The sequence below is a fragment of the Falco punctatus genome, assembly GCF_963210335.1.
Source record: "Falco punctatus genome assembly, chromosome: 5".
Classification (NCBI taxonomy): domain Eukaryota; kingdom Metazoa; phylum Chordata; class Aves; order Falconiformes; family Falconidae; genus Falco; species Falco punctatus.
This window is the reverse complement of record NC_137584.1, coordinates 71,534,753-71,559,946: the sequence shown is the minus strand read 5'-3', so window position 1 is coordinate 71,559,946 and position 25,194 is coordinate 71,534,753. Positions and strand designations below refer to the sequence as shown.

At 41.5% G+C, this 25,194-nt stretch overlaps 1 protein-coding gene across 4 annotated transcripts in view; it reads right to left on the bottom strand.

Annotated features, from left to right (window-relative positions):
• Positions 1 to 4,578: 4,578 nt before the first annotated feature.
• PINX1 (PIN2 (TERF1) interacting telomerase inhibitor 1) overlaps positions 4,579 to 25,194 on the bottom strand; it is a 60,348-nt gene continuing 39,732 nt past the window's right edge. For all 4 annotated transcript variants that reach the window (XM_080389176.1, XM_080389174.1, XM_080389175.1 and 1 more), the window contains one exon: positions 4,579 to 5,970. In XM_080389176.1, coding sequence (XP_080245302.1) covers positions 5,365 to 5,970 — 606 coding nt within the window. In that variant the 3' untranslated portion in view covers positions 4,579 to 5,364. The remainder of the gene's footprint in view (positions 5,971 to 25,194) is intronic.

The following is a 25,194-nucleotide window of genomic DNA, read 5'->3' as shown; positions in this document are numbered from 1 at the left end:
AAAAACTCCTCTTTACTTTTTATGCTTACCTTCCCGCTTCTGGTGCCACTGCTTACCTGTATCTGGGGCACAGGAAGAAGCAGAGCTCTCACAGGGCTTTGAGAGCAGGGAAATCACAGCTAAAAGCTACGAGCTAAAATAGACTGAGCAGACAAAGGGTGGAAGAAAGCTTTGTTCTCCCCATTTTCACGGATAGGGAACAGTGGCAGCAGCTCCCCTGGGTCAAGCAGAAAACCCGTGACTGAGCCCAGCTTTCGCACCATATAGGTAAAACCATCCCCACTCTTTAAAAATACCCCTTTTTGGCATGGATCCGACATCTGGCATTTTACTCGGCTTGCAAACGGCAGGTCTATTTTCACCGAAACCTCCCCCCCGCCCCCCCTTTGGAGACATTAAAATGTGTGAGAAAGTGCAAATCCTAAATTAGCTCAATATTCACATGTTCCTTAATTATTGATGAAACTCTCGTCTCCCAAGGGTAGTTTTTGCAGAGACAGCTGGGGGTTCCCAGCAGAAGAGCAGTCTTTCAGCGGTGCGGCTCCCAGCTGCTTCACCACCGAGACAGAAGAACCAACCCTGCCCACCACCCGTCCTCCCTGGGTCTACCACGTTTTCCCCAGGGACCGCTACTAGGACCATTTATTTGCTACAAGGAGAAACCAGAGCTTTCCCCTTATACAGCCTGCAGAAAAAAAAATGTAGACCAAAAAAAACAAACAAAAAAATTTTTCAGCATGCGCAGAGTCACAGTGCCAAATATTTCTGATCTTACTGTTTTTAAAGTGCAGCTTTAAGTTAGAAAAATATTGTATTTTAGTCCCTTTAAGTTAAAAGGGACTAGCAGAATTTCCCTTTTACACTTTAAAATTTATAAAAATGGATTAAGACAAGAAAAACAAATAATCTGAGTGACTCAGGAGTAGAACTTCAGTTCTGACTTGCTGCGAAACAGACCTTCAATTTGACTTCGGAAAAATCTTCCCACTTCTGCTACCACAAAAGTTTGTATTTTTACCCTATTCATCAGTCCCACATCAACAGAAGTTTGCTCAGCCCTGCATGGGATACGGACAGAGACAACAGCCTTGGTTATCACCCAAGTACTCTGAGCTCTGACCCTTCCTAGAGGTTCCTTGGCCACCAGCGCCGTTAGAGATGAGGTTTATAACCCTTCACACAGCAAACCTCAGCCTGCCCACGCACCAGGAGGAATTAAGCGAAGGACTGCTTCAGGTGCTAGCAGTCTTCACACTGTCTGAGGACAGAGTTATGAACCTTTTTTTTTTTAAGATGAGCACGGTGCTGTGCAATGTTTCCAATAGACTTTGTGTGGTTTTCCTCTCTTCTCGGAGCTTCCTTCCTCCTCTTAGTGCTGGCAGGTTTGGAGGTTTTGTGACATAAATTGCGCCTTTTGAAGGTGGATGCTTCAAGAGCTTCAATCTTGTGTGTTTGAACAGGAGAAAATTGGCTAATTACATTGGTGCATTCAGCTAATTTTCTTCCTCGAGAGCCGGCTATCTGAAAGAAGTCAGCACCAGAACTGCCCTTTGCTTAAAAGAAAATTGCATTAACTGAGCACGACGCCGAACTGTCCCCAAATACATTTCTTAAATTTCACAAAGCAGCTGCAGTGCAGAGACCATCTAATGGGCTGAAATTCACACAGAGGTAAAGACAGGCAGTTCTGAAATCTTAATAGGTTGTCTTGAAACTTGGACTTAACAGTGTCATGCTTTAAATGTTACTACTACCAGTAATTTATTATGTTTTTTGTATTATGTAATTAAATGTTATAACTACCAGTTATTACTACTTCTGCTTTACACTGGTTGTGTGTAAAGCACTAGAGCTAGTACATCTTGGAAAGAAATTCAAGGAACGGCGCCTGTTCCACATGTCTGGTTTGTCATGCAGCGTGCACCAGTGCCATCTCCCCTCCTTGGCTCTACAGGAGACTCTGCCGAGTTGGACACAGCAAGATCAAAACACCTGAAGCCCATTCAGCTCACACAGACTTTGTCGCGATGCTCCTACACGACTACTTTTCCATGGCCTCTACTTTCCAGGATACAGATTTGTGCTTGCAGGTATTTACAAGCACAGAAGTCAGCGTATACATTGCTGTTCACAACACTGCAATTGCAAATCACGTAGCTTGGCATGTAGCAGCCTTTGCACCGACAGTTAATTTCAAGGCTCAAAGGGAAGAACACCGTACCTGCGAAGAATGGAAGTAACTCACAGGAAACCCATCATCTGCGTAAGGCTCCCAATGTGAAAAGGAACATTTTATTCTATGTCACTGGTGACCTGGGATTACTAAAACCAAAAAGATTTTAATATCTGCGCAGTGTGTGCCTCAGTCGCATTTTGGAAGCGAAAGCAGAGCGGTGACTCTCGTTTTGCTTCGATTCTAGGTAATTTCAGGTGGAGGTAGGTAATTTTGTGCTGCAGTGTGTGAGTACAATGGACAAACATGTAACAGAGGACCTTGCTGTTCAAAAGTCTTTTCACAGAAATGAAACCAAGGAATTTCTTTGTGCTTACATTCTACCAGTTTCACCATCTGGGTAATGACATAATTCTTTTTCTTATGCTTTCTAAAAAAGACCTTCTTGCCAAACCAGAGTTTGGTTAAAAACGAACTCACAACATCCTATAAACAATAATTAAAAATTTATTACTTTGAAACATGTTCCTGTTGTTTCAATTCACCGTTTCACTAGACAGTATCTGGTAAGAAGAGCTTGTTGTTGAGTAATGCAGAGCTGGCTGACCACTAACACACACAGAGCAGAGCAGCTAAAATTATTGCTTGTTTCAAATACTAGTCTATTATTTTTTCCCCCTACAACCCATATTCTGCACATGCTGTTTCTCTTTGAGTTTGAGGCACATTAAAATCACACATTTCCTGGGATAAAGTGAAATTCCCACTTCTTCTTGTACAAATAGATAATCTTCTATTTGTAGCCGATATTTCAATCTGAGCCAGATTTAACTCTTAGGTAGACTGTACTTAACTGCAGTAACACCATAAATTTAATTTTTTTTTCATGGTTTCATTCTTTCTATAACACTGGAATGTGGCCAAACACTCATAGGAATTAGCACATAGAAACTCATGGAGGATTAATACAGACAACACACAAGCCCAGCAGTATTTGGAGAAGGAAACATTATTCCTTGACTAGCACCTTTTTAACTTGAAATCCCAGAGAGACCGTAAAGTTTAGCTGCTTAAGAGTTAAAAAAAATACCTTTGAAAACAATCAGGCTTTTGGCTTCCACTAACAAACAAAAATCCAACTTGTGGTGAGCAAGAAATGAGAAGGGCTGCTTTGCAGGGGACCCACAAAACATAGCATGCTTCAATGTAGCATGAAAAATTATTTTGCTGTCTTCTTCCATTGAGAAGATTATTTTTTTCACTTCAGGGATGGACCTTACTCGCAACTCCATAGCAACCTCATCGCATTAAGTGGCTTTTCATTTAAGGAAGCCAGGGAACAAGCCCAGCCATAGCAGCATCACAATGGCTAATACTTTTGTAGCACTGAAAACGGAAATGCTACAAGGGTTAAAAACTGCTGGCATGGTAGCCTGAAACACAGAGGAAGGCATCTTGTTCTCCTTTATGATAAGTAAAACTACAGTAATTTTGCTGCAATGAATAAGCATGTCCTGAGGGCAAGAAAGGTGCATTGCAAACCAAGATATCTTAAAAAGGCAGAGTTCAGCTGCAACTAAAACTTCTGAAGCCATGCGGATTGTGTGCTGCAGATGAAGTTTCTTCCACTGGACAATAAAGGCAGCTTAAGGCAATTTTTTCGTATTACCATCTGCATCTTGACTATGTTTTTCAAACCACATTAAGGAACTCAACTGAGCTATGACAATAAAAGAAAAAGTACTCATTTTATTTAGCAGAGCAGGCCAATGGGATGTTTTAGATTTACACTGATGAAACACAGCCAGCCCCGAAGTTGAATGAACAGCTAATGGATTTGAATGCTGGTCACCTACTCTGGATTAGGCCACTCTGGATTAACTTGCTGGCTCTCAGGGTTGTGCCATCAGTTTCCTGTGGCCACAGCAGTATCAGAACTGGACTCCAGGACAGTGAATGCTTCTTCCCATTCCACCACTTTACTTCCCAGCTCACTCGTCTCTTCGGACAGTTCTTAGCTAAATAAGATTAACATGTCAAAATTCATGCTCAGCGTTTAAGACCTCATACGAAATTGCTTACGGTAGTGCTGGGTTCCAGCATTATTTATTTCCAGGCTTACAATCAGAAACAAGTTCTAATTTGATTATAAATTTAAACTGAAAGTTTTCAAAGTTTAAGTGGCGATACGAATACATCTGACCAGCTACGCTTTTTAAAACCTATTTGGTCTCCTAATTTCAGAAGAACACCTTGCTCTATCCAAGACAATTTCTTGAATGCCAGATGTATCACTGAAGGCGCCCTGAATGCTGCCTGGGAACCACAGATTCAGATATGGTTAACAAAGGCACAGCTCCTTTAGCTTTGTTGCAAAGTTGGTTTGACAATAGTCAACAACTGGCTAAGAAACAAAGGGAGATGTTTTTATTTCATTCTTTAGTACTGACACTGAGGTGTAAACCTTTAATTAGAGTAAGTATTTTGGGAAGAAACAACATTCATTCTGTATGTCAAAGGAGATCCATGAAAAAATTAGGCACTAGTTTGCAAAAAGTCAGTGAAAAAGTACAGACAGCTTTGCAAAATCCCTCCTGTTCCCAGAAGCAGAGCTGGGCTATCACAGTGGAAACAACAGCGTCTTTAAAAATAAAGGTAGTAGTAGGATGACTCTTCCCCCCCCCCAGATTGAGAAAAACACAGTCAGTGTGAAGCAGCAGACAGAAATTCACTGCCTTTCAGTCTTGAGCACAGTGGTTACAACCAGGCCTGGTTTTTGCTTGCTGTTATTGGACTTGAATGGAGTTGCCCCAGAACGAATCCAGGCTGCAGGCAGCACAGGGTCTGCTGTGTTAAACCACAGCACTTGCAAAGCCACTACGGTGAACCACCTGCCACACTGGAAGAGGCAAAGCCTCACTGGGTTTTATCAAGTCTTGCTTTGCAGACACGCAAGCCTTGGCCCGACGCGTGGGTATCTTTTTAACATGGCACTGTAGCTCATGCTGGCCTGTCACCGTGTTCTCCCTTGGAAAAGATGTATTTAAACACGGCCTGTGGTTTCAGTCGGAGGGAGAGCAGTGAGCTCAAGACTGGAGTACAACGTGGGGTCTGGCTGCTGTGTTTACACAGACTTCTCTAATGTGCTCAGGTTCAAATCGCCTCAGAGTCTCAGCTTGACTCTTAAATGGTTAAATGTGCTTGTAGTGCTTCTTTTTCTTTCTCTGCGCTCCTTTGATACACTCATCTGTCTCTTCTGTTTGCTTTTTGTGTTTCTTCTTATGGCGTTTCTTTTGCTTTGCCTCGCAGTCCTTTATGCTGAGATCTTCCCCATCAGACACTCCCGCATAAATTTCTCCATTGCCCATATTTTCATCATAACTAATGTTTTCCCCTTTGAGCTGCACTTTATGTTTCCTTTTCTTTTTCCCTGAGTGACATTCATTTAACGGATCATCCAGTTCCTTTTCATTCAAGCTACCCATCTTAGGTTGTTTCACTTCTGGCTTCTCGCAGTGCTCTGTACTCTCTGCCTCATCTCTCTTCTGCTTCTTCTTTTTCTTTTTGACTTTGGTTTTTAGTTCTTCCGAAGGCTCCAAAGCTTTGTCAGCTACTGAGCAGGAATTGTCTCCCTTTATTTCTGTTTCATTCTGGGATCCCTTCAGTTTTGCCATGCGCTTGGCAAAATATTCCTGTACGGTGAGAACGCTCTTCACGGTATTGTAGCCGTCTGCAGGCTCAGATAGCCAGCGGCTTCTCTGCTTCTCTTCCTGAAAATCAGGATCGGTAATATCCTCCTGCAGGTGAACAAAGAGGAGCAGGAGTTAGAGTCAGAAATAATGGCTTTAAACATAACGTAATTTTTTTTGCGCACCAATTAGAAAAAATACTAAAAAACAATATGGTGCTTGAAAATTAACTGTGAAATCGGGCAGAAGTGAGAAACAGCTCTTACTGCAAAAGGTAGCGTAGGTTAAGGGAGAAGAGGTGGCAGTACAGAAGGCAGCAAGAGAACACAGAACAAGACAATTCTCTGTCGGCTTGAGTTTCTTGCAGTTTACCTACTCCTGTGCAACTCATGCAGATTATATATAATGCTATCACACTGAGTGTATTACACTCACTTTGCAAAGGCGCATGTCTCTGCAAGATATAAAACAACATGAAAAATAACACAGTACAATCTATTAGCCTGTGGCATAAAGGAAATCCCATGCCTGGAATACCTCTACAGCAAAGTGCAAGAACTTATGATATACGGAGCAATTCAGCACTGATGCATCTCTTCCATCTTATCTGATCTTTAGAAATGTTTGTTTCATAGCTGGTTTACTGTCATTGTGTCCTAGATGATGTTATTTAAACATGCTCCATTTGATCATACTTTATCAGATGGCAAAACCAACATCACAGGTTAGATCTTACAAGGCTTCTGCATAAACAAAATAAATAGCTGCTGAACTCCAGCTGCAGGTGAGTATCTATAAAAAGAGACGGGTATCTAGAAAGTAGATATAAAACAAAAAGCAAAGTATAGGAAGGGAGCTAGACGTTATGTATAGCATGAAGAGAACAGATTCTGAAAAACCAACAAATGTAACACGATGAAAATAAGTAACTTGTTAAATTATCTATGACTTACAGAATAAACAGGGCAAAAAGGCAGCTGAAATTCAGACTTGTTTACATGGATACTGAAGCACTCAGAAATAACCCTTTGTGGCATATCCTTTTGCTTGGCAAAAGTCACAAAAAACTCTTGGAAATGTCCCAAATTTTGCATTGTTTGGTTGGTTTCTTTAAAAGCCTTGTATGAACTGCAGGTAAGCAAGCACACTCGCCTCGATGGGAAAAGCTGAGCAGGTAAGACTTGCGTAGAATCCTTACCAACATCTGGCCTACAACATGCTTCCTGAACGAGAGGTAATCCACAGCTATTACAGTCAGATGTGGTGAGTGTGACAGAGATACTTCACTATTTTTCCATTCATAAATGCACAGCTAGATAAGAGCATCCAGTCTACACATGCATCTTGTAAGTGAACTGAGGTGACTATAAAATGCAACCAAATCGGAGCAGTAATATTTCACACCCACTTTCACCAGTGTAAACTGATACACAGGGTCAAGGCCAGCAGAAAAATGGGAGACATAAAACCACTTATCTCAACGCTTTATAGTTATTGCATGATGGTGTAGATAAGTGATCTGGCTCTCTTCAGGGCATCATTAAACTTGCTAGCTGAAGTGGGGTTTATTAGGGTTTGTGTGTAAGGTTTTGCAGGTCTGACTCCTTATGCATCCGCAACCTTTACTCGCGTGAGTAGGAATGCAAAAATGTTATGTCATTAGCGATGCATCACGAGTGGCGATGTCCTCATACATCTGCTTTCAAGAAAGCTGTTCCAGTGGAACGCAAGTAACACTACACTTGAGATTCCAGTGATGTTTCTGTGGACACTTATAAAAATCCGGTACTTTTCCTGTAGGAATACCTTGCAGCGTACCTTCAGGTAAGTTTATGAAGTAACTGAAACATGTGACTTCTGGCAAAGAAGTCTGCATAGAGATGTTGAACATGGCGGGGGAGGGGAAAGCACGTATCTACTACACAAATCTATACACATAGGTTACGTTTGAAAGGGGAGCCACAGTAGACGTTTGACAAGAGAGAATCCACAGAATAAATGGACGGAGCTACGTTTGTAGTCGCTCTCTTTTTAGTAAGATACACCTCCCAGCTGAAGAAGCAGCATTAGTGTGGATCAAAAATAGATGCCCTGCTAAAGCAAACAGGTCACTTTCTTCTTCCTTCTACCCACAGCAGGATTTTGACACCTTGTATTGCAAAATGACAAACAGCCTCCCAGGTTTTCTGCCACAGATGCCAGCCAGAACAGTTTCCCTCTCCACCCTAATATGTAAAATGTACTTGCGACCAGAACACAATTATCCCCTGGCCAACCAGGAAAGGATTTTCTCATTCCCTTGGTGACTTCAAGTCCTGACAACTTAATTACTGTAATTGAAGGCAAATATTACTTGAACTCTACATGTTTCTTTTATAAAATACATTAGGCATAAAAAAAATGTTCCTTTGGTTAAGTTGAGGAGTTCAGAAGGTATGCCTGATCCCAGAAAATAACCTTGCTCAGAAACTCCTTTATTGATAAGAATTTTAATAACCACGGGCCACTGAACATAGAACTAACAGGGCATGGAGACAAGCAAAGAGGTGCCAACCCTAGAAAACCTCTCAGTTTAGGAAAAGCTTATGTGAAACCATAAATCACCTGGAAGGGCTGTTAAATGCCAGAAGTGTTCGCCCTCCCATGATGTACCTGTCGTAGTAGCCATGGGAACACCGCTGAACTCCAGACATGGGCTTTCTCTAACCTCTCGCATAGCAGGCTCGCAGTTCATACAATTCCTCCCCTGCTCGCCCCAACACATGCACAGAAAAGTTCCAAACAAAAATAAGATATACATACTTGAACGTGTACTGTGTGGCCCCAGCTTCCGAAAAGTAATCTATTACACAAAATAAAAAGACTGGAAGAACCACTCCTGCTCCAAAGAACTGATGATCATGTGAACGGAAAAGAGCAACCGTGCTCTTAACAGGTGGGAGGCCTGAAGATCGGGCTTTGGAGAGATGTTTGTCCACACTGTGAGTTTCAAAACTGCCAACAAAATTGGGCTGAGAAGATGAACTTCATAAGAGCTGGGAATAACAGCCTCTAGGGAATTGGTAGGACGGTCCCAAGCAAGAGAAAAGGACTGCCTGAAACATGGTGTTAAATGTGTAATGATTCAGAGGAAAACAATAGAAAAAGTCAAGGAGAGGCTGGGAAGGGCACAGGAAAAGATGAAGGTCAATCATAGCCAGAAGTCCCCTGTAAATATCATCTGTTTATGTAATTAGTTAAATGTATGGAAAATAATTTGTAGTACATAAAGCACTCCAAGTACTAGCAGGCTGGGCTTTTTTCTGCCTGCTTTCTTCGCTTGAAACACACAATGCTGATTTAATCATTAAACTTGTACAGTGAAACCCTGGTTCCCTTGATTCCTGCATGATCAGGATTGCATCTCTAAGGCATGACACTCTCAGAGCACCTTTCAGCCATGGCTATTAGTGAAGAAAAAGATAGAGGTTACGGTCAATTACATAAAGAATTCACACTGCTTCGTGAAAACAGTTTGGCAACAGTCGAAGCTGAAAGAGGAAAGTATTTAGACACCTCATGAAATCAAATGAGTTTGAAACGCAAGTATCTTTGAGATGTAACACCTTAGGTTGAAGAATTAAAATCCAAAAGGAAAACCAGCATCTGTATGTTACTCCGGGAGGAAAAGCGAGATGGAACCAATCAGCAAAGACAAAAGTTGCCAGTACATAAGCAACAGAAGCAGCTTGAATAAATTCAGTGAAGTTCCCCTCCAATTCAGACTGCAAGTGTTTCTTTCTCAGCACTTAGAATAGGGGAACAAAAAAATCGATGATACAGTCTCAGATCTGCCACATATGAACTACAATTACTTTCGTAATTTCACATGCCTTTGCCTCCTCATTTGCAAATGAAGGGGTACTAATTCACAAGCAATTTTGTTAGCTCAAGTTCACAAAAATGACACAAAAGGAAAAGTACAGAAGGGGTGAGCACAAAGGCAGAATAAAGCTAAACTATAATTTCAGTAGATTCTCACTTAAATTACAGAAAATGGGCTAGATGAAGTAAGTAGAGGCTAAACCTCTAGCCTGAGTTACAAGGCAATCACACCATCATTCACAGCTTTAAAATGCAACGATCCCTTTCCGCAGTCTGGCTGAACCACAGTGATTACCTACTTTCTCATTGAGAAACCGTAACAATAAGATTAATATAATCCAGTTCTGTTTCTGCTACTCGAGATCTTCACTGCAGAGGTGCGTTGGTATGTTGCAGTGCACAAAACTTGACAGGCAAGAACCGAGGACAGCCCCGTATCTTTCTAACCCAGGTCTAGCTGTAACGGAGAGAAGCACAGCAGATTATTCATGAAGAGTCACTGCAGCTTTGCAGACATTAAGGATGACAGAGTTTTGCTTTAAGGAGTTGACAACTTAAAGTTTAAGTATGAGCATAAACATTTGGATTGGGATCAAACGCAAGAGAGCGAACAAAGACTTGTAGCATGATGAGTTTAAGCAGGATTAAAGTAAATACATGCATAAATAAGGCCACGTACCATCAGTTCTGAAGTAAATTCTGGCGTAAGAACAGGTACCCAGGAGGCTCTAATGTTTTCAATTTACCTGATTAAGACTGGTGTACTGCAGACAGCATCTTATGAAGAACCAATGATAACAGACTTCCAATACAGAAGGGGCTGATGCAAAGAGAAGAGGGGACAAGTTTCTCTGTGATGAGGAGGAAGAGTACAAGCAGCAGCAGATGTGAACTACCAACATGAAACTTTACTAGTAGGAGAAATCTATCACTATATATGTGAAGCCTCAACAACCACTGGAAGTCTCAACCACTGAAAGCAACTCCAACAGCTATCAGGAAAGCGTTAGGTAGAGTTAAGCCTTGCTTGGAACGGAAAACTGAAGTTCTGGATTCTAGAAGGATCTTCCAGCCCTGTAATGCTATAGAAACTTAAACAGGAATACAATTTGACCTCCTGGTAATAAAATAGGGTTTAATGAAAGAGACGAAAAGCAGGAACAATAAACTTGGAAAGAAATGGTAAAAATTCAGGTCACCTGCAACTTCTGCCTTTTGTTGACCCTGGTATTCTAATCGCCAGGATACCTCAGATAACCATAGCAAGGTTTAATATTACTACTACTTATACCAAGTGCCAATATAGGAAGGAATCCACTTACGGGTAATGGAATAAAAATCCTGAATGTCTAATACCTGGCCACGCTGGATGACATGATAGCACTTTTTAAAAGGACAAGTTCCAATTACTATAGAGAAGCACTCTCCTGTTTGGCTCCATTAAAATAAATTCTGTGCTAAAATACATTGAAAAATCAGCTGCTATCTTGCAGTTGGACACTAACCATTACACTCCACATGAAGTATCAGCTCTGCCTCTTGCCCAGCAAGGACAAGGAGAGAGGTTTAGGAAGTAACTAATGGAAAGGGGACAAGGAAAAACATTTAAAAAAACCTCCAGCCGTTTTCTCCATGGGATTACAACTATCCATTTTTGCCACACTTGCCTCCATCTGCAACTACAAAGGAAAGAGCAGTCAGACTGCACCTCTTGCAACTAAAAAGGCCAAGGAATTTTATTGCAAATCTCTGCCTAGAATAATTTTGGGGTTATTCACAGAATCACTGGTTGCAAGTGACTTCTGGAGGTCTTCAGTCCGGAGCATGACTACCACCAACGCCAGACCAGGTCGGCTTCTTGTAGCAGTCATGGAAACCTCCCAAGGGCAGACATTCCACAGTCCTTCAGGATACCCATTCTGATGAAGCACTGTATCCTAGCGAGGAGGTTTTATTACCATATAACAGCACCTGTTTCATTCTACTGTATATATCTATGGGTGCTTAGTTGTCAAGTATATTTACATTGTATCTGCTGACTCCTTTTTTTTATTTCAGTTTTAAATTCTGTGGTGATATGTTTCTATTAAAACTGCATTCAAATTCTTCCAGGCTGTCTTGTAATTCTATTTTATATTTTTAACAAAAGCTCATCCCGCACCTCAGAAAGTGGCCAATTTTAGCATTTTCATACATGCTTGTAATTCACACATTATTAACGCTAAAATAGAAACCCACTACCTCTCTTGCTGAATGCAATCTCTAGGTATCCAAAATGCCATTTGCTTGTCATATAAACAATACATTTTTACTGTCATACGACGTATTGGATCCCAGCCTGTTTCCATCAATGAAACGGGATCTGTACAATAATACTCAGCCAGGTTTTGCCTTCAGCCTGAAAACAACAGCGTAACAGGAAGCAACAGGGTTGCAAAAGTGCAATGGATTAAATTTTGTCAGAGACTTGATTACAATGATAGTCATGGGGATTCATTCCAGCTGTCACTATCAGATCCTGGTCAGTCCTACAGTATTAACAGTTACAATACCAGCAGTTACAACACCTGTATTTCTAATGTCAGCTTGGGAACCCTGATACTGTGTCACACAGGGGACACAAACTTCCTCCTACTGCTCTTAGACTTTTCAGGAAAAAAAAGCATTCGTTTAAGTTGTAGCAAACAAAAGCAGTGAGTAAAGTCCACAAGTAGAAGGCAGCCTGTCAAATGCCAGGGCGGTGAGATACATGAGATAACGCACAAGAGGTGCGAAAAACTGAAGGCACATCAGGAAAGAGTTAAGAAAATCCGCCCGCTGCAGAGAAGAAAAATCCTTTTCATTTCTTGAGAGAGAGACACTTAGATATCCTTGTGACATCTCATCTCACTCTAGCTACACTGCTGAGGCTAGCAAAAGCTCTTTTCCTTTGCATTTCCTTGCAAATTACATCTGTGCATTAGACTGAATATAAACAAAACTAAAGGAAGAGATTTCCCCTAGGATCTCTCTATTGGCATGATACAGAGATCCAAACATAGTGACTTCATCTTCCCAGAAGCACCTAAATCAATTTTAACTGTTCTGTTCTCACCTTGAACAACAGAGGAAGTACGGTCCAGCAAAGTGAGCACAGGTCTGGGAAGGTCACGTTTCCCAAGTTCTCTTCCCAGCTGGTGGGAAACCCTGGAGAAGAAGTTATTCCCTCCAGCTCTGGCGCAGGCTATCAAAGCACAAAGCATGCCTTATCAGCTGTATGAAACTCACGGCAGAGCTAACAGTTTCATTAAGTGTTTGCAAGTGCTCTGAGGTCCTTCAAAGAGGTATCACAGATGTGCAAGGCACTACGCAAGCACTGAAATTACCCCGCTGGTCACTCACCTGACGGTGCTACCTTGGCCGTGACACTTAGCAGTGAGCAGACACATCACAATTTTTGTCTGTTCCGCGATATACCCATGTAGAATTAAAATTACCAAGAGATTCGGAAATACGGTCTTTTAAAGAAGTGGGCAGAACTATAATCAAATCAGTGCAGAGCGATCTTTCAATCGTGTACCCATACTCTAAATATCAATGCCTTCAAACGCCTGGGACAGTCATTCTGGCAGTGTATGTATCCTTCATGTAGCAGCAGTACTGCAAGGCACAGTCAGAAGCAATCCAAGTCTTCTTCACATGGTAGTTTACTACTGCCATGTCATTCACTCCCTGGGTGCTTTTTGTTATCCCTTTATAATGTGTGTGGAATTGGCAGCTGCTGTTAATCCTTTCTAATGAGAATTCAGAAGACCAAATCTTTCTTGATTCTTGTGTTCAGGATTTCTTCCCACACCCCAGAGATACAGAAGAGACTGAACAGACTGCATGAGAAGTAACAAGTGGGCATGGCCAGCCAAATTGTGAACACAAGCAGAGGCATTAACAAGGGCCCTAAAGATTTAAGATGCTAAGATAAGCCAGTGAGAGAAAGGATGCCATAAAAATCATCGCAAGTACCCATAGGAGAGAAAGGCTTCTGGTAGCAATTCTGAGAGCAAGCACAGTCAGCATCACAGCTTGGTTTCTGGTGGAAGAAACGATGAGTACTTTGAAACCTAAAAATAACACTGGCCTATGTAAAACTTCACTTGTATGTCTTTTCTAATAACAAATGTAGAAAAGGGTATCCGTGTACAAATAACGTGCTTCTAGCAGCATTTGAGGCAGGTAATCTAGATGGACAAACCTTCACTCCTTTCCCCTTTCCCTCAGAAAATCCTTCTCAAAAAGAAAATACATGCTGGAAACTCTTCTGCTTCTTTGCTCCAAGGGGGTAATGCTGGAGAGCTGATCCACGTATCAAAATTAAGTCAATCTGCGGTGCGAGAGTACAGACATTTCCTGTTTTTCAGCACAAGCAGTGGCCAAGGAGCTGCTGTGAAATACTTTGTGTCACTTTTTGGTCACTTAGTCAAGTGTGCCTTCATCATGACTTGGTTCCTTTCCTCTAAGCAGGTGTGAAGAAGTATTTGCAGCACAGGAAAATGAATCAGACCATTACAGTTTAGAGCAACACAGACCACAAATACCAGCAGAGCCCTCCTGCCTGAAAGTGTGCAGACTAAAAGATGGATGCAAAAAACCAAGACACATAGAACCAAAATCTGAAATACAACTGCATGGGTATGTATGCACATCTTCTCTCCCATCTATAAGGGTCTGAAAAAAAAAAGGCTGCCTAAGGGAAGGGGTTTATTTTTCAAGGAATATCACTCATTCAGTGTACCTACTGTTCATAGGGATCTTCTTCCTGTTCTCAAGAATTCACAACAGTACAGCCCTGCAACCATAACCGAGCCAGGTACAATCTGCAGCCTTCTTTCAACAGAAGGCTGCAGATTTTTCTTCATTGCTGCCCTTAGTTTTGGTGCTTGCTTGCACAACTATTCTAACAAGTTAACTCCTCAGATCAATTCAAATTAGTACTCATCGTCTCTCCCCACAAACCAACCCAACTCTTCTATGGTACGCTTCATAATGCTACTCTGTTTTCAAACACAGACGTGTTTAACCGTATTGCCTGTGTCCTACCTTACCCTTTTACTATCTGATATGCGTAACATCCTGCCCTTGTTCTGTCCATCATTTTATTGTAAGCTCTCTGGGGAAGCAATTAGCCCACATGTGAGCACTATATAACATAATTAACAAATAATAACCACTGAGAAATGTAGGCCAAAAAAGCAAAGTTATCAGAGCAACATTTCTGCAGAGACTTGTATTGTTCTGTATTCACTTGCAGCGTTAGCTTCCAAGTTCCTGGAGGCACATATTATACTCCAAGCAGCATAAAAGCAAAGGTGAACGCTGTGCTTTAAAAAAGACATAAGATGTTCTGACTTTATTTGGATTTACAGGCTTTGCTATTTTTCCACAGTCATTAATGTTACCAGTAGTATTTACATGGAACACTACAGTTAATAAGTGTCAGAATTTGAGGCGAAAGGCTATAATTTGGTTCTGAATTAATTTTGGCAACGTGAGTACCACAGGAAGGAAAGACAGGATGACTGTAACCACAAGCAAGACGCAACAAAAACTTAGTGAAATCATTTAGTATGGAAAAAACTGCTTGAGGAGGCAAGGACAGAACCTCCATTCGTGGGTAATCATCCCCATGCTCCACAACAGCTAGTAGGGACTGGCAGCAATTACTGCTGTCCTAACAGGGAAAATCTAAAAACTCCCTCGTTTCATTGGGAAACAAAGTATTTCCCGTTCCTGAGGCTTCCTACTATAGGACAGGTATGCCAGCCTCTTGCACACTTGCTAGAAAGCATAGAGTCCTGGGTGCCCCTTTAATGCTATCTCTATTCCCTCCATACTGACAAATAAGTCTGGCTGTTAAGGTGTCAAAACAATTAGACAAAGGTAATTGTTCTGTAAATTACCTTCTAGTAATAGTCAAATAGTCAAAAAACTTCTAGTAAGCCTGAAGTAGACGTCCCACATCATGGGGACCTGGGGAGCTAAGGAAGCATAAAGAATGAAAGAAGGGAAGAAACGGAGAAAGGATCAGTTTGGAGTCACTATTGGGATGAAGAGAGATGGCACATGTGATGTACAGAGGAGGAATAATGCTCAGGAAAGAAGAGGGAGTAAGTATGTGATTATGTGTCTAAATTTCTCATCCTTGAATATGGTAGCAACGGTGACCGTACTCTGACATACTGATTTGAGATCCAGGAATAGCTGATCTTGTCTTGAAACACCAAATCAAGGTGGTCCATACTGAGAACATGACAGTGAACAGAACATTTCAGCCACAAAGCAGGTGGAAATCTTGTTATCAAGAAGTTGGCACTACTTTAGGAGTAATCAGCCTTGTAGCCTGAGCAAGACAGAGCACGTATGCCATGACCAGTACCAAAGATGCTGGCTTTTTCGTGGTCAGTTTGTGAAATCTACAATCTTTGGCAGAGTGTTGGCTCTATCAACCTTCAAAACAATTCACCTGTTTAACCTATGCCAGCAAGCCAGCAAATGGCAAGCCAGCAAGCCATTGGAGGAGAGAACAGCTGAGACCAGTGCAAACAGTATCTACATTAACAAGGCCTGCTTCAGTGCCGAAGAAAATCTTAATTACCAAAGTGAAGACAACAGGTCTTGTGCTTCAAAACTGATTGAAAGCCATATGACAGTTTGTACACTCACAGTCAGGTTCTCATTTCATTTCTGCTCACATGCAATCCAGCTCTGATCTCCCAGACATTCAAGGTGAAAACATTTAATTTGTGTTTCACATCTGTACCTGTCCAGACTGTTCTTGGGTTTACATTACTTTCTTCCCCTGGGAGTAAAGAGCCTCACTTTCACCTTCAAACCCTTCTTCAGGCTTCGTTCCCTTTGGCTTGCTTTCCATGGCTGACTTTTGTGCTTCTGCTCTGCTTTTCTTGCCTCCCTTTGACTTCCACACCTTACAAACCATAACCTTCATTTTACACCCTTCTTTTCTTAGCTTTTCTTTTTCTCTTTTTTTGTTTTGTTTCTTTTTGTTGTTGTTGATAGTTACTTCTGTAATTTTGACCTGGGTGAGTTTTAAGGATGCGTATGTCTTTCATGATATTAAGTATCAGCTTTATGATACTGTACAAAGATTTAGCGGCAATGTGAAAAACAACTAGAAAATCCCCGTGCCTACAGTACCAAATAGATTTCCTAGGATTTTATTATTAAAACTTTATGTAATGCCCTAAGGGGAGCAAAGTCTTCTATGGTTGCCCAGTGAACCACACAAAACACACAACCTCAAGGGACTTGCAGGTTAAAGCCATGAGCGGGTACAAAACAATACAAATAATTGCCAGGTAGGCAATCCCACAGGCAGCGTGCATGTTCCAAGCTGGAACGTCTCCTGGCACAGGAGCTTTGAAAAAGCAGTGGGAATGGGACGCTTATTGCAGCTTAACAGCAAACTGCTTCAGGAATAAGCAGCACACTGAAGAGAAGACTCAAGAGGAAGTTTCAGATTAAAGGAAAAGACCTATTTGTTCCCAATGTCTCATTTGCTCCTAATACTCTGCTGCCTACAGGTAAGCCAGGGCAAACAGTGTAGGCCACAGCTGCTGTGCCCAGCCCCTCGGCAGCACGGTGGGAAGTTGTTCCCTTGAGAGGGAAGTAGTGTTGGCTGGGGTCTCAAATCCGTACTAGAAGGCTCGGAGCAGTTCACCTAGATGTCTTAAGTGTACTGAAAGAGACAGAAACCAGATGCCAGACAGCACAGAAATTACTGCTTTACCTTGAGCATTCAAAGAGTGTCGAGAAGGAGAGGAAAAAAGACCCTTGCCCAACACATCTCAGTGGCCTAGCATACAGCGAGAGGGCAGAAACTTCACAAGATTTTGTTTACCCCCAATTAGACTAACAATCCACCCTTAAAAGCCGCTTTCTACTTTTGCTTTACCTCCTTTCAGCCAATCTGCCAACTACTCTGCTCTCCTTTCATTAGGTGAGCCCTCTGCTAATCCCTTCTGCTACCTGCACAGCTGGGTGGTCCCTCCACCTTGAGCAGAAGTCATCCTCTCTAAAATCTCAGCAGTGACTCAGCAATGCCAGCTCAGTTTTATTTCTTCCTTTTATTACCCCACACTTAATGCCATAAGAAAAGCAGAGGGGTGGAGCCACAGAGTTTTCAAAGAAGTCACTCCAAGCACAGATGAAGGTCATGGCTGCTCCAAGATCTGAGCTACATTTTTCATTTAAAAAAGGGTAGTTGTAGTAACTCTAAGCAAAGCAACTTGGCTTCCTGTGGCTTTGCATCTTGTGGCTGGATGACCCCATACCTAATGAAGTACAAGTTATGATAGAAGCTGTTCCTGTGGTTACGGCATTTGTAACGACTTTCCTCTGTGTGGATTCTCTGATGTCTAATAATACAGTTGAGCCCAGCTGGGAAACAATTTGCCTTTCCTTTTTATGCGACCATTTATTTTCACAGGGTAGGAACTTAGTATTTGTAAGGCTGCTGTCTGCCCATGTAAAATGGTTGAGATCAGTGAGAAAGGGTGGAACAGACAAATCGAATAATCAGATATGCTTAATGGACCTGGAAACCAGACTAAAATGAGGTAGCACTTTAAGCAGTTTAAATAATAGCAAAAGAAATTCAGTGTTGATAAATATAAAGTAATGCATTCAGGTGAAAGACACCCTAACATTAAATAATATAAAAATTAGGAAGTCAGGACACATTTCTGCAGTCCATCCAGGCTGCTACTGCTCCTGATGGTTCTGCACATCTAAAATGAGGTATACATTAGTAGCTGGACAACTTTAAAAGCAGCAAACCACACAGACACAGGTTAAAAAGAAAATCTGTGTAATACTGATTAAAGAAGTAGAAAGTCCCCAGAAGTCAAGTGTGCCAGCACTGCTTACTATTAATTCATACTAGCCTTAAACTGGTTTCTTAGATGTATCTCATTTCCTTCACGAGAACATGATTTGTGCTACAAGGTAGGTGTTGATTTAAGATGGAAGTGAAGCTTGATGAGGAACAGGAAAACAATAATGACAGTATAAATGACCACTAAAGACTGTTTAGCGTAACTGGCTGATTTTGTGCTGAAGCAGATGAGAAGCGGTCACAGAGTCTGTTCCACCACCTCTGCTGCAGAGGAAATCACCTCTGGAAAAGTGGCAATAACATATAAATGGAAGGGGTGAGGGTAAGGTGCAGATGGCAACCATTAACACGACTATTTTTGCAGCAATCAACACCTCTTGAATAAAAAAAAGAACCCATACTAAGTCATAGGTGGTAAGGAGCCAACACGTCACTGAAGAGGGGGAATTGTTCAATTATTATTCTGGGTATGAGCACTGCAAATGCAGGCACCAACATCCATGTTACAACCTGTTATCAACCGCAGCATGTTGAAGGGATTAAAAGCTAATGTCACACCACCATTCCTCTTAAAATCCTGTGCCAAGCCAGGGTCCTCCAATTTCTCAGCTTAAATATCCGTATAGTTGCAACATCAGACCAACTTTGTTTGTTCCTAATGAAAGAGGTGATTCACTTCCTTTCAAGGAGCTACACTGTAAAATGTTGATTAAAGCACAAACTGCCCCAAAACTTAAAGCAGAGGGAAAAAGAAAGCAAAGTGAGGTATAAAACATGATGGGAGTCGAGGGGAAAATCAAAGCAAAGAATTCACCAGGAGTAGAGATTTTATCAAAGTGATTGGTTCATTAAGCATCAAATTTGTGCATTAACACTGTACAGTAGTGGGTTTTGTTAGCCAGTTCTTCAAGGCAGACACCTTTTTCTTTATACTTGTAAAACACCAATTAGTATCTTGGGCAGACTACAAACAAATCAACATTAAAACAAAGCAGTGAAATAGAAACATTTGTATATTCTGTTATGCCTGGAGTCACCAGGACAGATTCAACTCTCTGGAGAGAGACCATATTCTCTTTTCTCTAATAGTCTTGCCTGTGTGTGCTGCACGTCTGTAGCAGTTAAAAAGCACAAACTTTGATTTCTCTCTCTGCTTCAGTTCAGAAGTTCACCATAGGATGCCACTCTGGGAATTCTTGTTATGCTTTTCATGTATGTGTGTGTACTCAGGTTAAGCTTTAAATTGGTACCAGTATAACTACAGGAGCAGAGTCCCCTGCAAGCTGCAAAGCCCACCCAACACTGTACAAGCCAGCCTTGTGGCATCGCTGCTTTCTCAGCATGAAACTGAGGGTACCCATCAGATATCCTCTGAAGGGCTATGGACACATCTGGGAGCTGAAAGACTGCTGGAATGGTTCTGGAGGACTATATAGGGTGGAAGGGGTCAGACCTGGCTCAGCCTTGTCCATATGGTTGGACTGGGAAGGGTTTCCAGCACAAGTATCTCCAGAAGTCCAAGGGGGATTTGTCTTGGAGAGAAACAGCTTCTTCACATCAAAGCAGAGTTTGTGAAGAAATTTACTTATGTGGATGACTGGTCACCAGTATCCAGGAGGGAAAAGAAGGACCATGTTATATTAGCAAAGACATACACAGTAACTCAAGAGAACTTAATCTAAAGCCACTGCAAGCTTCCCTTTCAACCTGCCCTACCCAATACAGCATCTTCCCCCACTTCCTCCCCCTTTTTAAACTGGAAAAGCCATTTAATATTGTTTAACTGCCTAAAATATGTTCAGAGGAAAGGCCAGACACAGCAAAAATCTCTTGGTTTAGGGTCATGTAATGGTTAAGATGCCATACTACAGATTCAGAGTCTGAGCCCCCTTCACGCAAAGTAGAAAAATGGTAATTCAGACTTGAAAAAAATCTGAAAATACGCCAGCCTTTGCCTGGCATGCCAGAAGGTATTAAAACTCCAACCAAGGCTATAAGCAGGAATGCATGATTTGGGGTTTACAATTCCTAGAGCAGTGTTCATGTCAAAGGTTGGAAGACAACAGTCTTATCTCCATTTTCTACTCCCTATGGCAAAGAAATAATGTTAAATAGTAGCAACAGAGATGCATTTTTTAGGAGTTGGAAAAGCCTTCCCATATTTAGTTAAGCACACAACAGATTGTGCAGTCTGTGCAGTTCATGTAAGAGGCACCCTTTTTTTTAAACACATCTGTCAAGACCCATGTGAGCAAAGCTGACCCCTCTTAGAGAAAAGGTGATGGATTTGATGAGTTCTTAAGGTCCTTTCGTAACTTGCCTATGAAAAGAAACCTAATGCATACAAACACAAAAGAGAAGAACTAATAACTGCATTCTGAGAGTGAAAAACGATCACCTTGCATCTTGTCCTGAGAAGCTCTGGTGGACAGCACCTTGGTAACAGAAAAGGATTTAGAGATCTTATGAAAGAGTTAAAGATTCAAACCAGTAATATCTGAATTTTGAAAGTATTTGGCTACCAGAGCTACTTCCCTACAACAGTTACAAGAAGCTGCTGCCAATGTTAACATCAGAAGGCAGATACTGGCAGGTTTTTTTTGCCCAGTCAGATGCCGGTATTGACACTCATTTAGACAAGCCAGTACAAACATGCATAAAAGGACATTTTCTATAGCAACGGCTTCTCAAGTAACTAAGGAATTTACCAACAGCCATGAAATCCCTGGCAGGAGAGTGGAAGGCGGTGGGGTTAGCTTCCCAAATGTCCTGGGGCACGGAAAAGGTGATGCGACTCACGTAACAACGGTTCCTACCATGCTGCTGAAGCCTGGATAGTTTTAGATGAGTGACAGCCTCTCCAAGCTGTGCAATATCCAACAGGAATTACTGAAACTTGGCAGCGTGTGCTTTCAGATGGTGGCCAAGTGATGTGGAGGATGGGTGATAAATTACAGTTGCAGGTCAGGCTCTTCGTAAGAGGACAAAAATTTTTGCAGAACCAACAGCTACTTGAATTCTTCTTTAGACTCAAAAGTAAACAAGTTTTCTTACACTAGGGTAAGCAACCAGTTGTTAAAACCAAAAGCAATAGTATCCTTTCTATGGGAAAGCCTCAAAATGCTTTAGTGGTGTTACACCTAAACAGGATCAAACTATTGCAAAAAAGGGATCTTTGCAAAGAAGTACAAGTAACAAAGGGTGAGCAGAGTGACCATGCAGATCTCTGGCTCCGAATTTTATGCCCCAGTTCATAGCACACCATCTAACCAGACACAGTGCAACTCTGTGCCAGGGCAGAAGGTAAAACTGATTCAGAGAGAGGAAGCTGATCTAATTTTGCAAACTCTAGGGGAAGGGTGAGCTGTGCACAAGGTGCAGTATGTTCACTTGCAGACAGGGATCTTCACACCCCATGCTCAGACCAGTTTCCAGTTTTCCTGTCTTGAAGAAAAGGGGATGTGGGTGTAAGCTTGGAGCTGAACTCCCAGCTCAAGCTGCTCTGCTTCTCAAAAGGCCAGCATCAGCATCCCTATATTTGGATTCTGAATCCAAACCTGTCGAAATTTATGCCTTTAGTCCATCACTAGTTTGAAGGCAGAAGAAATAAAAACCTTAGTCTCAACAAGTTCAATCTGGTCTCAGATTTGCAGCACTTTAGGAATAGATTTTGCAACTTTACCAGCAGCTGTGCTCTTGTCTTTAAAGCAGAGCTGAAAATAATATGAATCCTAGGGAGCTGATAGTAAGAAAGACAACGTGAAAGCTTCCAAGATGATTTCTTAAATACTATAAGAGAAGGTCTGGATAGGTAGCTGACAGACTGCTGTGGATGACAGATTAGCCAACTCTACAGGGTACAATTTGCATCTGATTCATAGGGACTGGAAGAGAACTAGAAAGTTGAGATTATAATAAGATTAATCATACGACTCCAGGGATCCTCTTCATCCCACTGCTGAAGAGTCCTAGAGCTACTTTGTACTTTCTGAACTGCATTTAGGAAATTATTTAGGTTTCTGTCCCAGCAAACCCCATCTGATTGGAAGGGGGGAAGAGATAAAAGTTTGCTGCTTTTCCAATCAAAGCCAGCCCGTATCAAAGTTATGTGACCACGAACTGAGATTAAGGACTGTAGTAAACCTCAAATTCCAGGCTAGAGCTGAAAACCTTTGAGATTTAATGCTAATAATTCATACGGCTCTCCCAGTTACCAGACTATTATTTATTTTTTTTTAATCTAAAAAAAAGAAAATAATCAATCATTCTGGAGGAACCGTTCTGCATCCTGAAACAAAGGGAAAGGATGAGATCATACCTGTTTCTTTAGCCTTGGTGAGGTCTCGAAGTTAACATACGAAACAGATGAGGAGACTCACATTAGCAAGGCATGCCAATGTCATAGCATTAAATAAATGTTCAAATAATAAGGCTGCACCTTCAGCTCATGTGGCAGCATACTACACTGCTGTCAAACCTGGACAAACCACATTAGCCCCAGGACCCTTGGGTAATTGAAGATCTGGCACCACACTTACCTGGAGGTAGACTTCAGAGCACAGCCACTATACAAAGTGCTAAGCTGCCACACAGGCAGCTAATAGAAGAGAGATACTGTGCACATCCAAAGTCTGTCTCCCACTGTGATCTTCTGTGTTGGCATTATCATGGAGTTCTTGGGCTATTCTACCAATAGGGACACCAAGGCCCAGAAAAGCAGTGAAGCAGTTTGCCCCAAACTGTACAGCATCAATATTTGATGCAGGACTCCTGGTTTTTTTCCTGGATTTTTCTTCCTGGGCTCTGGCCACTGAGATCTTTTTCCACACACGGCCAGAAGAAGAGCTGCAAGCTGAGGCTTCTTGTGCCTGTCTTAATGGTGAAAATTACAAATGAAATTTAACTATTAGATATAACAGAAGTGAGCTGTTCTAATAAATTTGTAACTGTGTTTATATTTTACCAAGAATTGGTTACTAACCTACAGTCACAGCACAGATCCTGGCTAAGATCCTGAGGTCATCACACCAAGGCTCAGGCAGTCCTAGTGGAAGGTTCTCTTTGCTCCAATTCACATTCCCTTTTGACTTAGACCCTTCATTTCTAGGTCACATAAAGACAATACATAAAAGAAAACCTCTGATATTCGTCTATAAAGACACTCACTGTCCAAATAACCCCTTCTTTGAGGACAATTTTTGTCTGACCTTTGTTGCAAATCTGATAGCAAAATTCTGGTTTTTATAAAACTCCCTTAGAAAAAAACAGTTGTTATTTTTTTTTTTTAAAAAAAAACTTAATTCACCTTCTGGTAAAAGTCTAAACAAACAATTAGGAGTCACCCTGAATTTATGCCCTTTGGAGAAAAAAAAATGTCTACAGAGATGTCTATTGACCCAGCAGTTATCAGAAATGTGGTTTCTTTTTTGCTGGCACAAAAACAGCTTTCTAAACAGCCAGTGACCCACTTTCACCTAGCTGGCCTCTGAAGTTGAGAGAAGATTCATACCCTCTAGACGTTAGAGGCTCTGTTTGAAGTCACTGCTGTCAGGAGATGGTCAGTTTACGTCTCCTGTCCTAGGACAGGAAAAGGATGCACTCTCAGCTCCATGTGTTGCAGTGAGATAAGCACAAAGATTTCTGTCCTATGCCCTTATCAGCTTTTCCTGCTACTCTCCAGAACAGACACCACCAAGACTGGCAGTAAAAATTAATTAAACTTGCTTAAGCAAAAGGGTAAAAAAAAAAAAAAAAAAAAAAAAAAAAAAAAAAAAGACTTGAGTGTTTCTCATAACTGAAATCCAAAAATCTTGAAGTTTTAGGAAAAATTTCATGTTAGGATCTTTGGGAGCACTGAAAATTACCTAAAATCTTCTGTATCATCAGTATAAACTGATCTCTCCTCTGACACAACCAGGATGACTTACATTTAAAATGTTATCTCACTAGTTAAATAGCAGTCTTTACTAAGTGAAAGATGGAAATATTCCTCTGGCAAATAAAACCAATTAGCTGTCAAAAGGACATTCCTTGCATATGGAAATTATGTTGATACATTAAAATTTTTCTTCCATGGTTTCCTTTCCTTTTCAATCTTTCTCCACTGCTCTCTCCTCTTTACGTTCCTTCTGTCCTTTTACCATAGTTTCTTAGTACGCAGAGGACAGGCTAGACAGAGCCTGCAAAGACCATGGTTTATCTCCTATCTTTCCATCGCCGGCCCACACATGATTTAATTCACATGTGGTTCAGTCTTCACCCTGTATAAAACTGCTGTTACTTCTTGTCAAAACACTGTCATACACATGTGAGATGGACTTAACCTCACAGTAGCACATTGGTCCAATAAAGGGATTTTACAAAGTGAAAGGTTTCTTTCTCACCTTGTGGAAGACGTGGTTGTGCTTCCCAAACTCTCAAATACTACTCTGGTTGGTGAGCAGCACTGTCAGGACCATACATCCACACCTATATATGTATGTTGTGGTTTTGACATCTACTGACACAATCAGCTTCACCTTACAGGGATGGTACAGACTGCCTGTGCAGTGCAGACCCAGGAATCAGACCCCACCATCCCT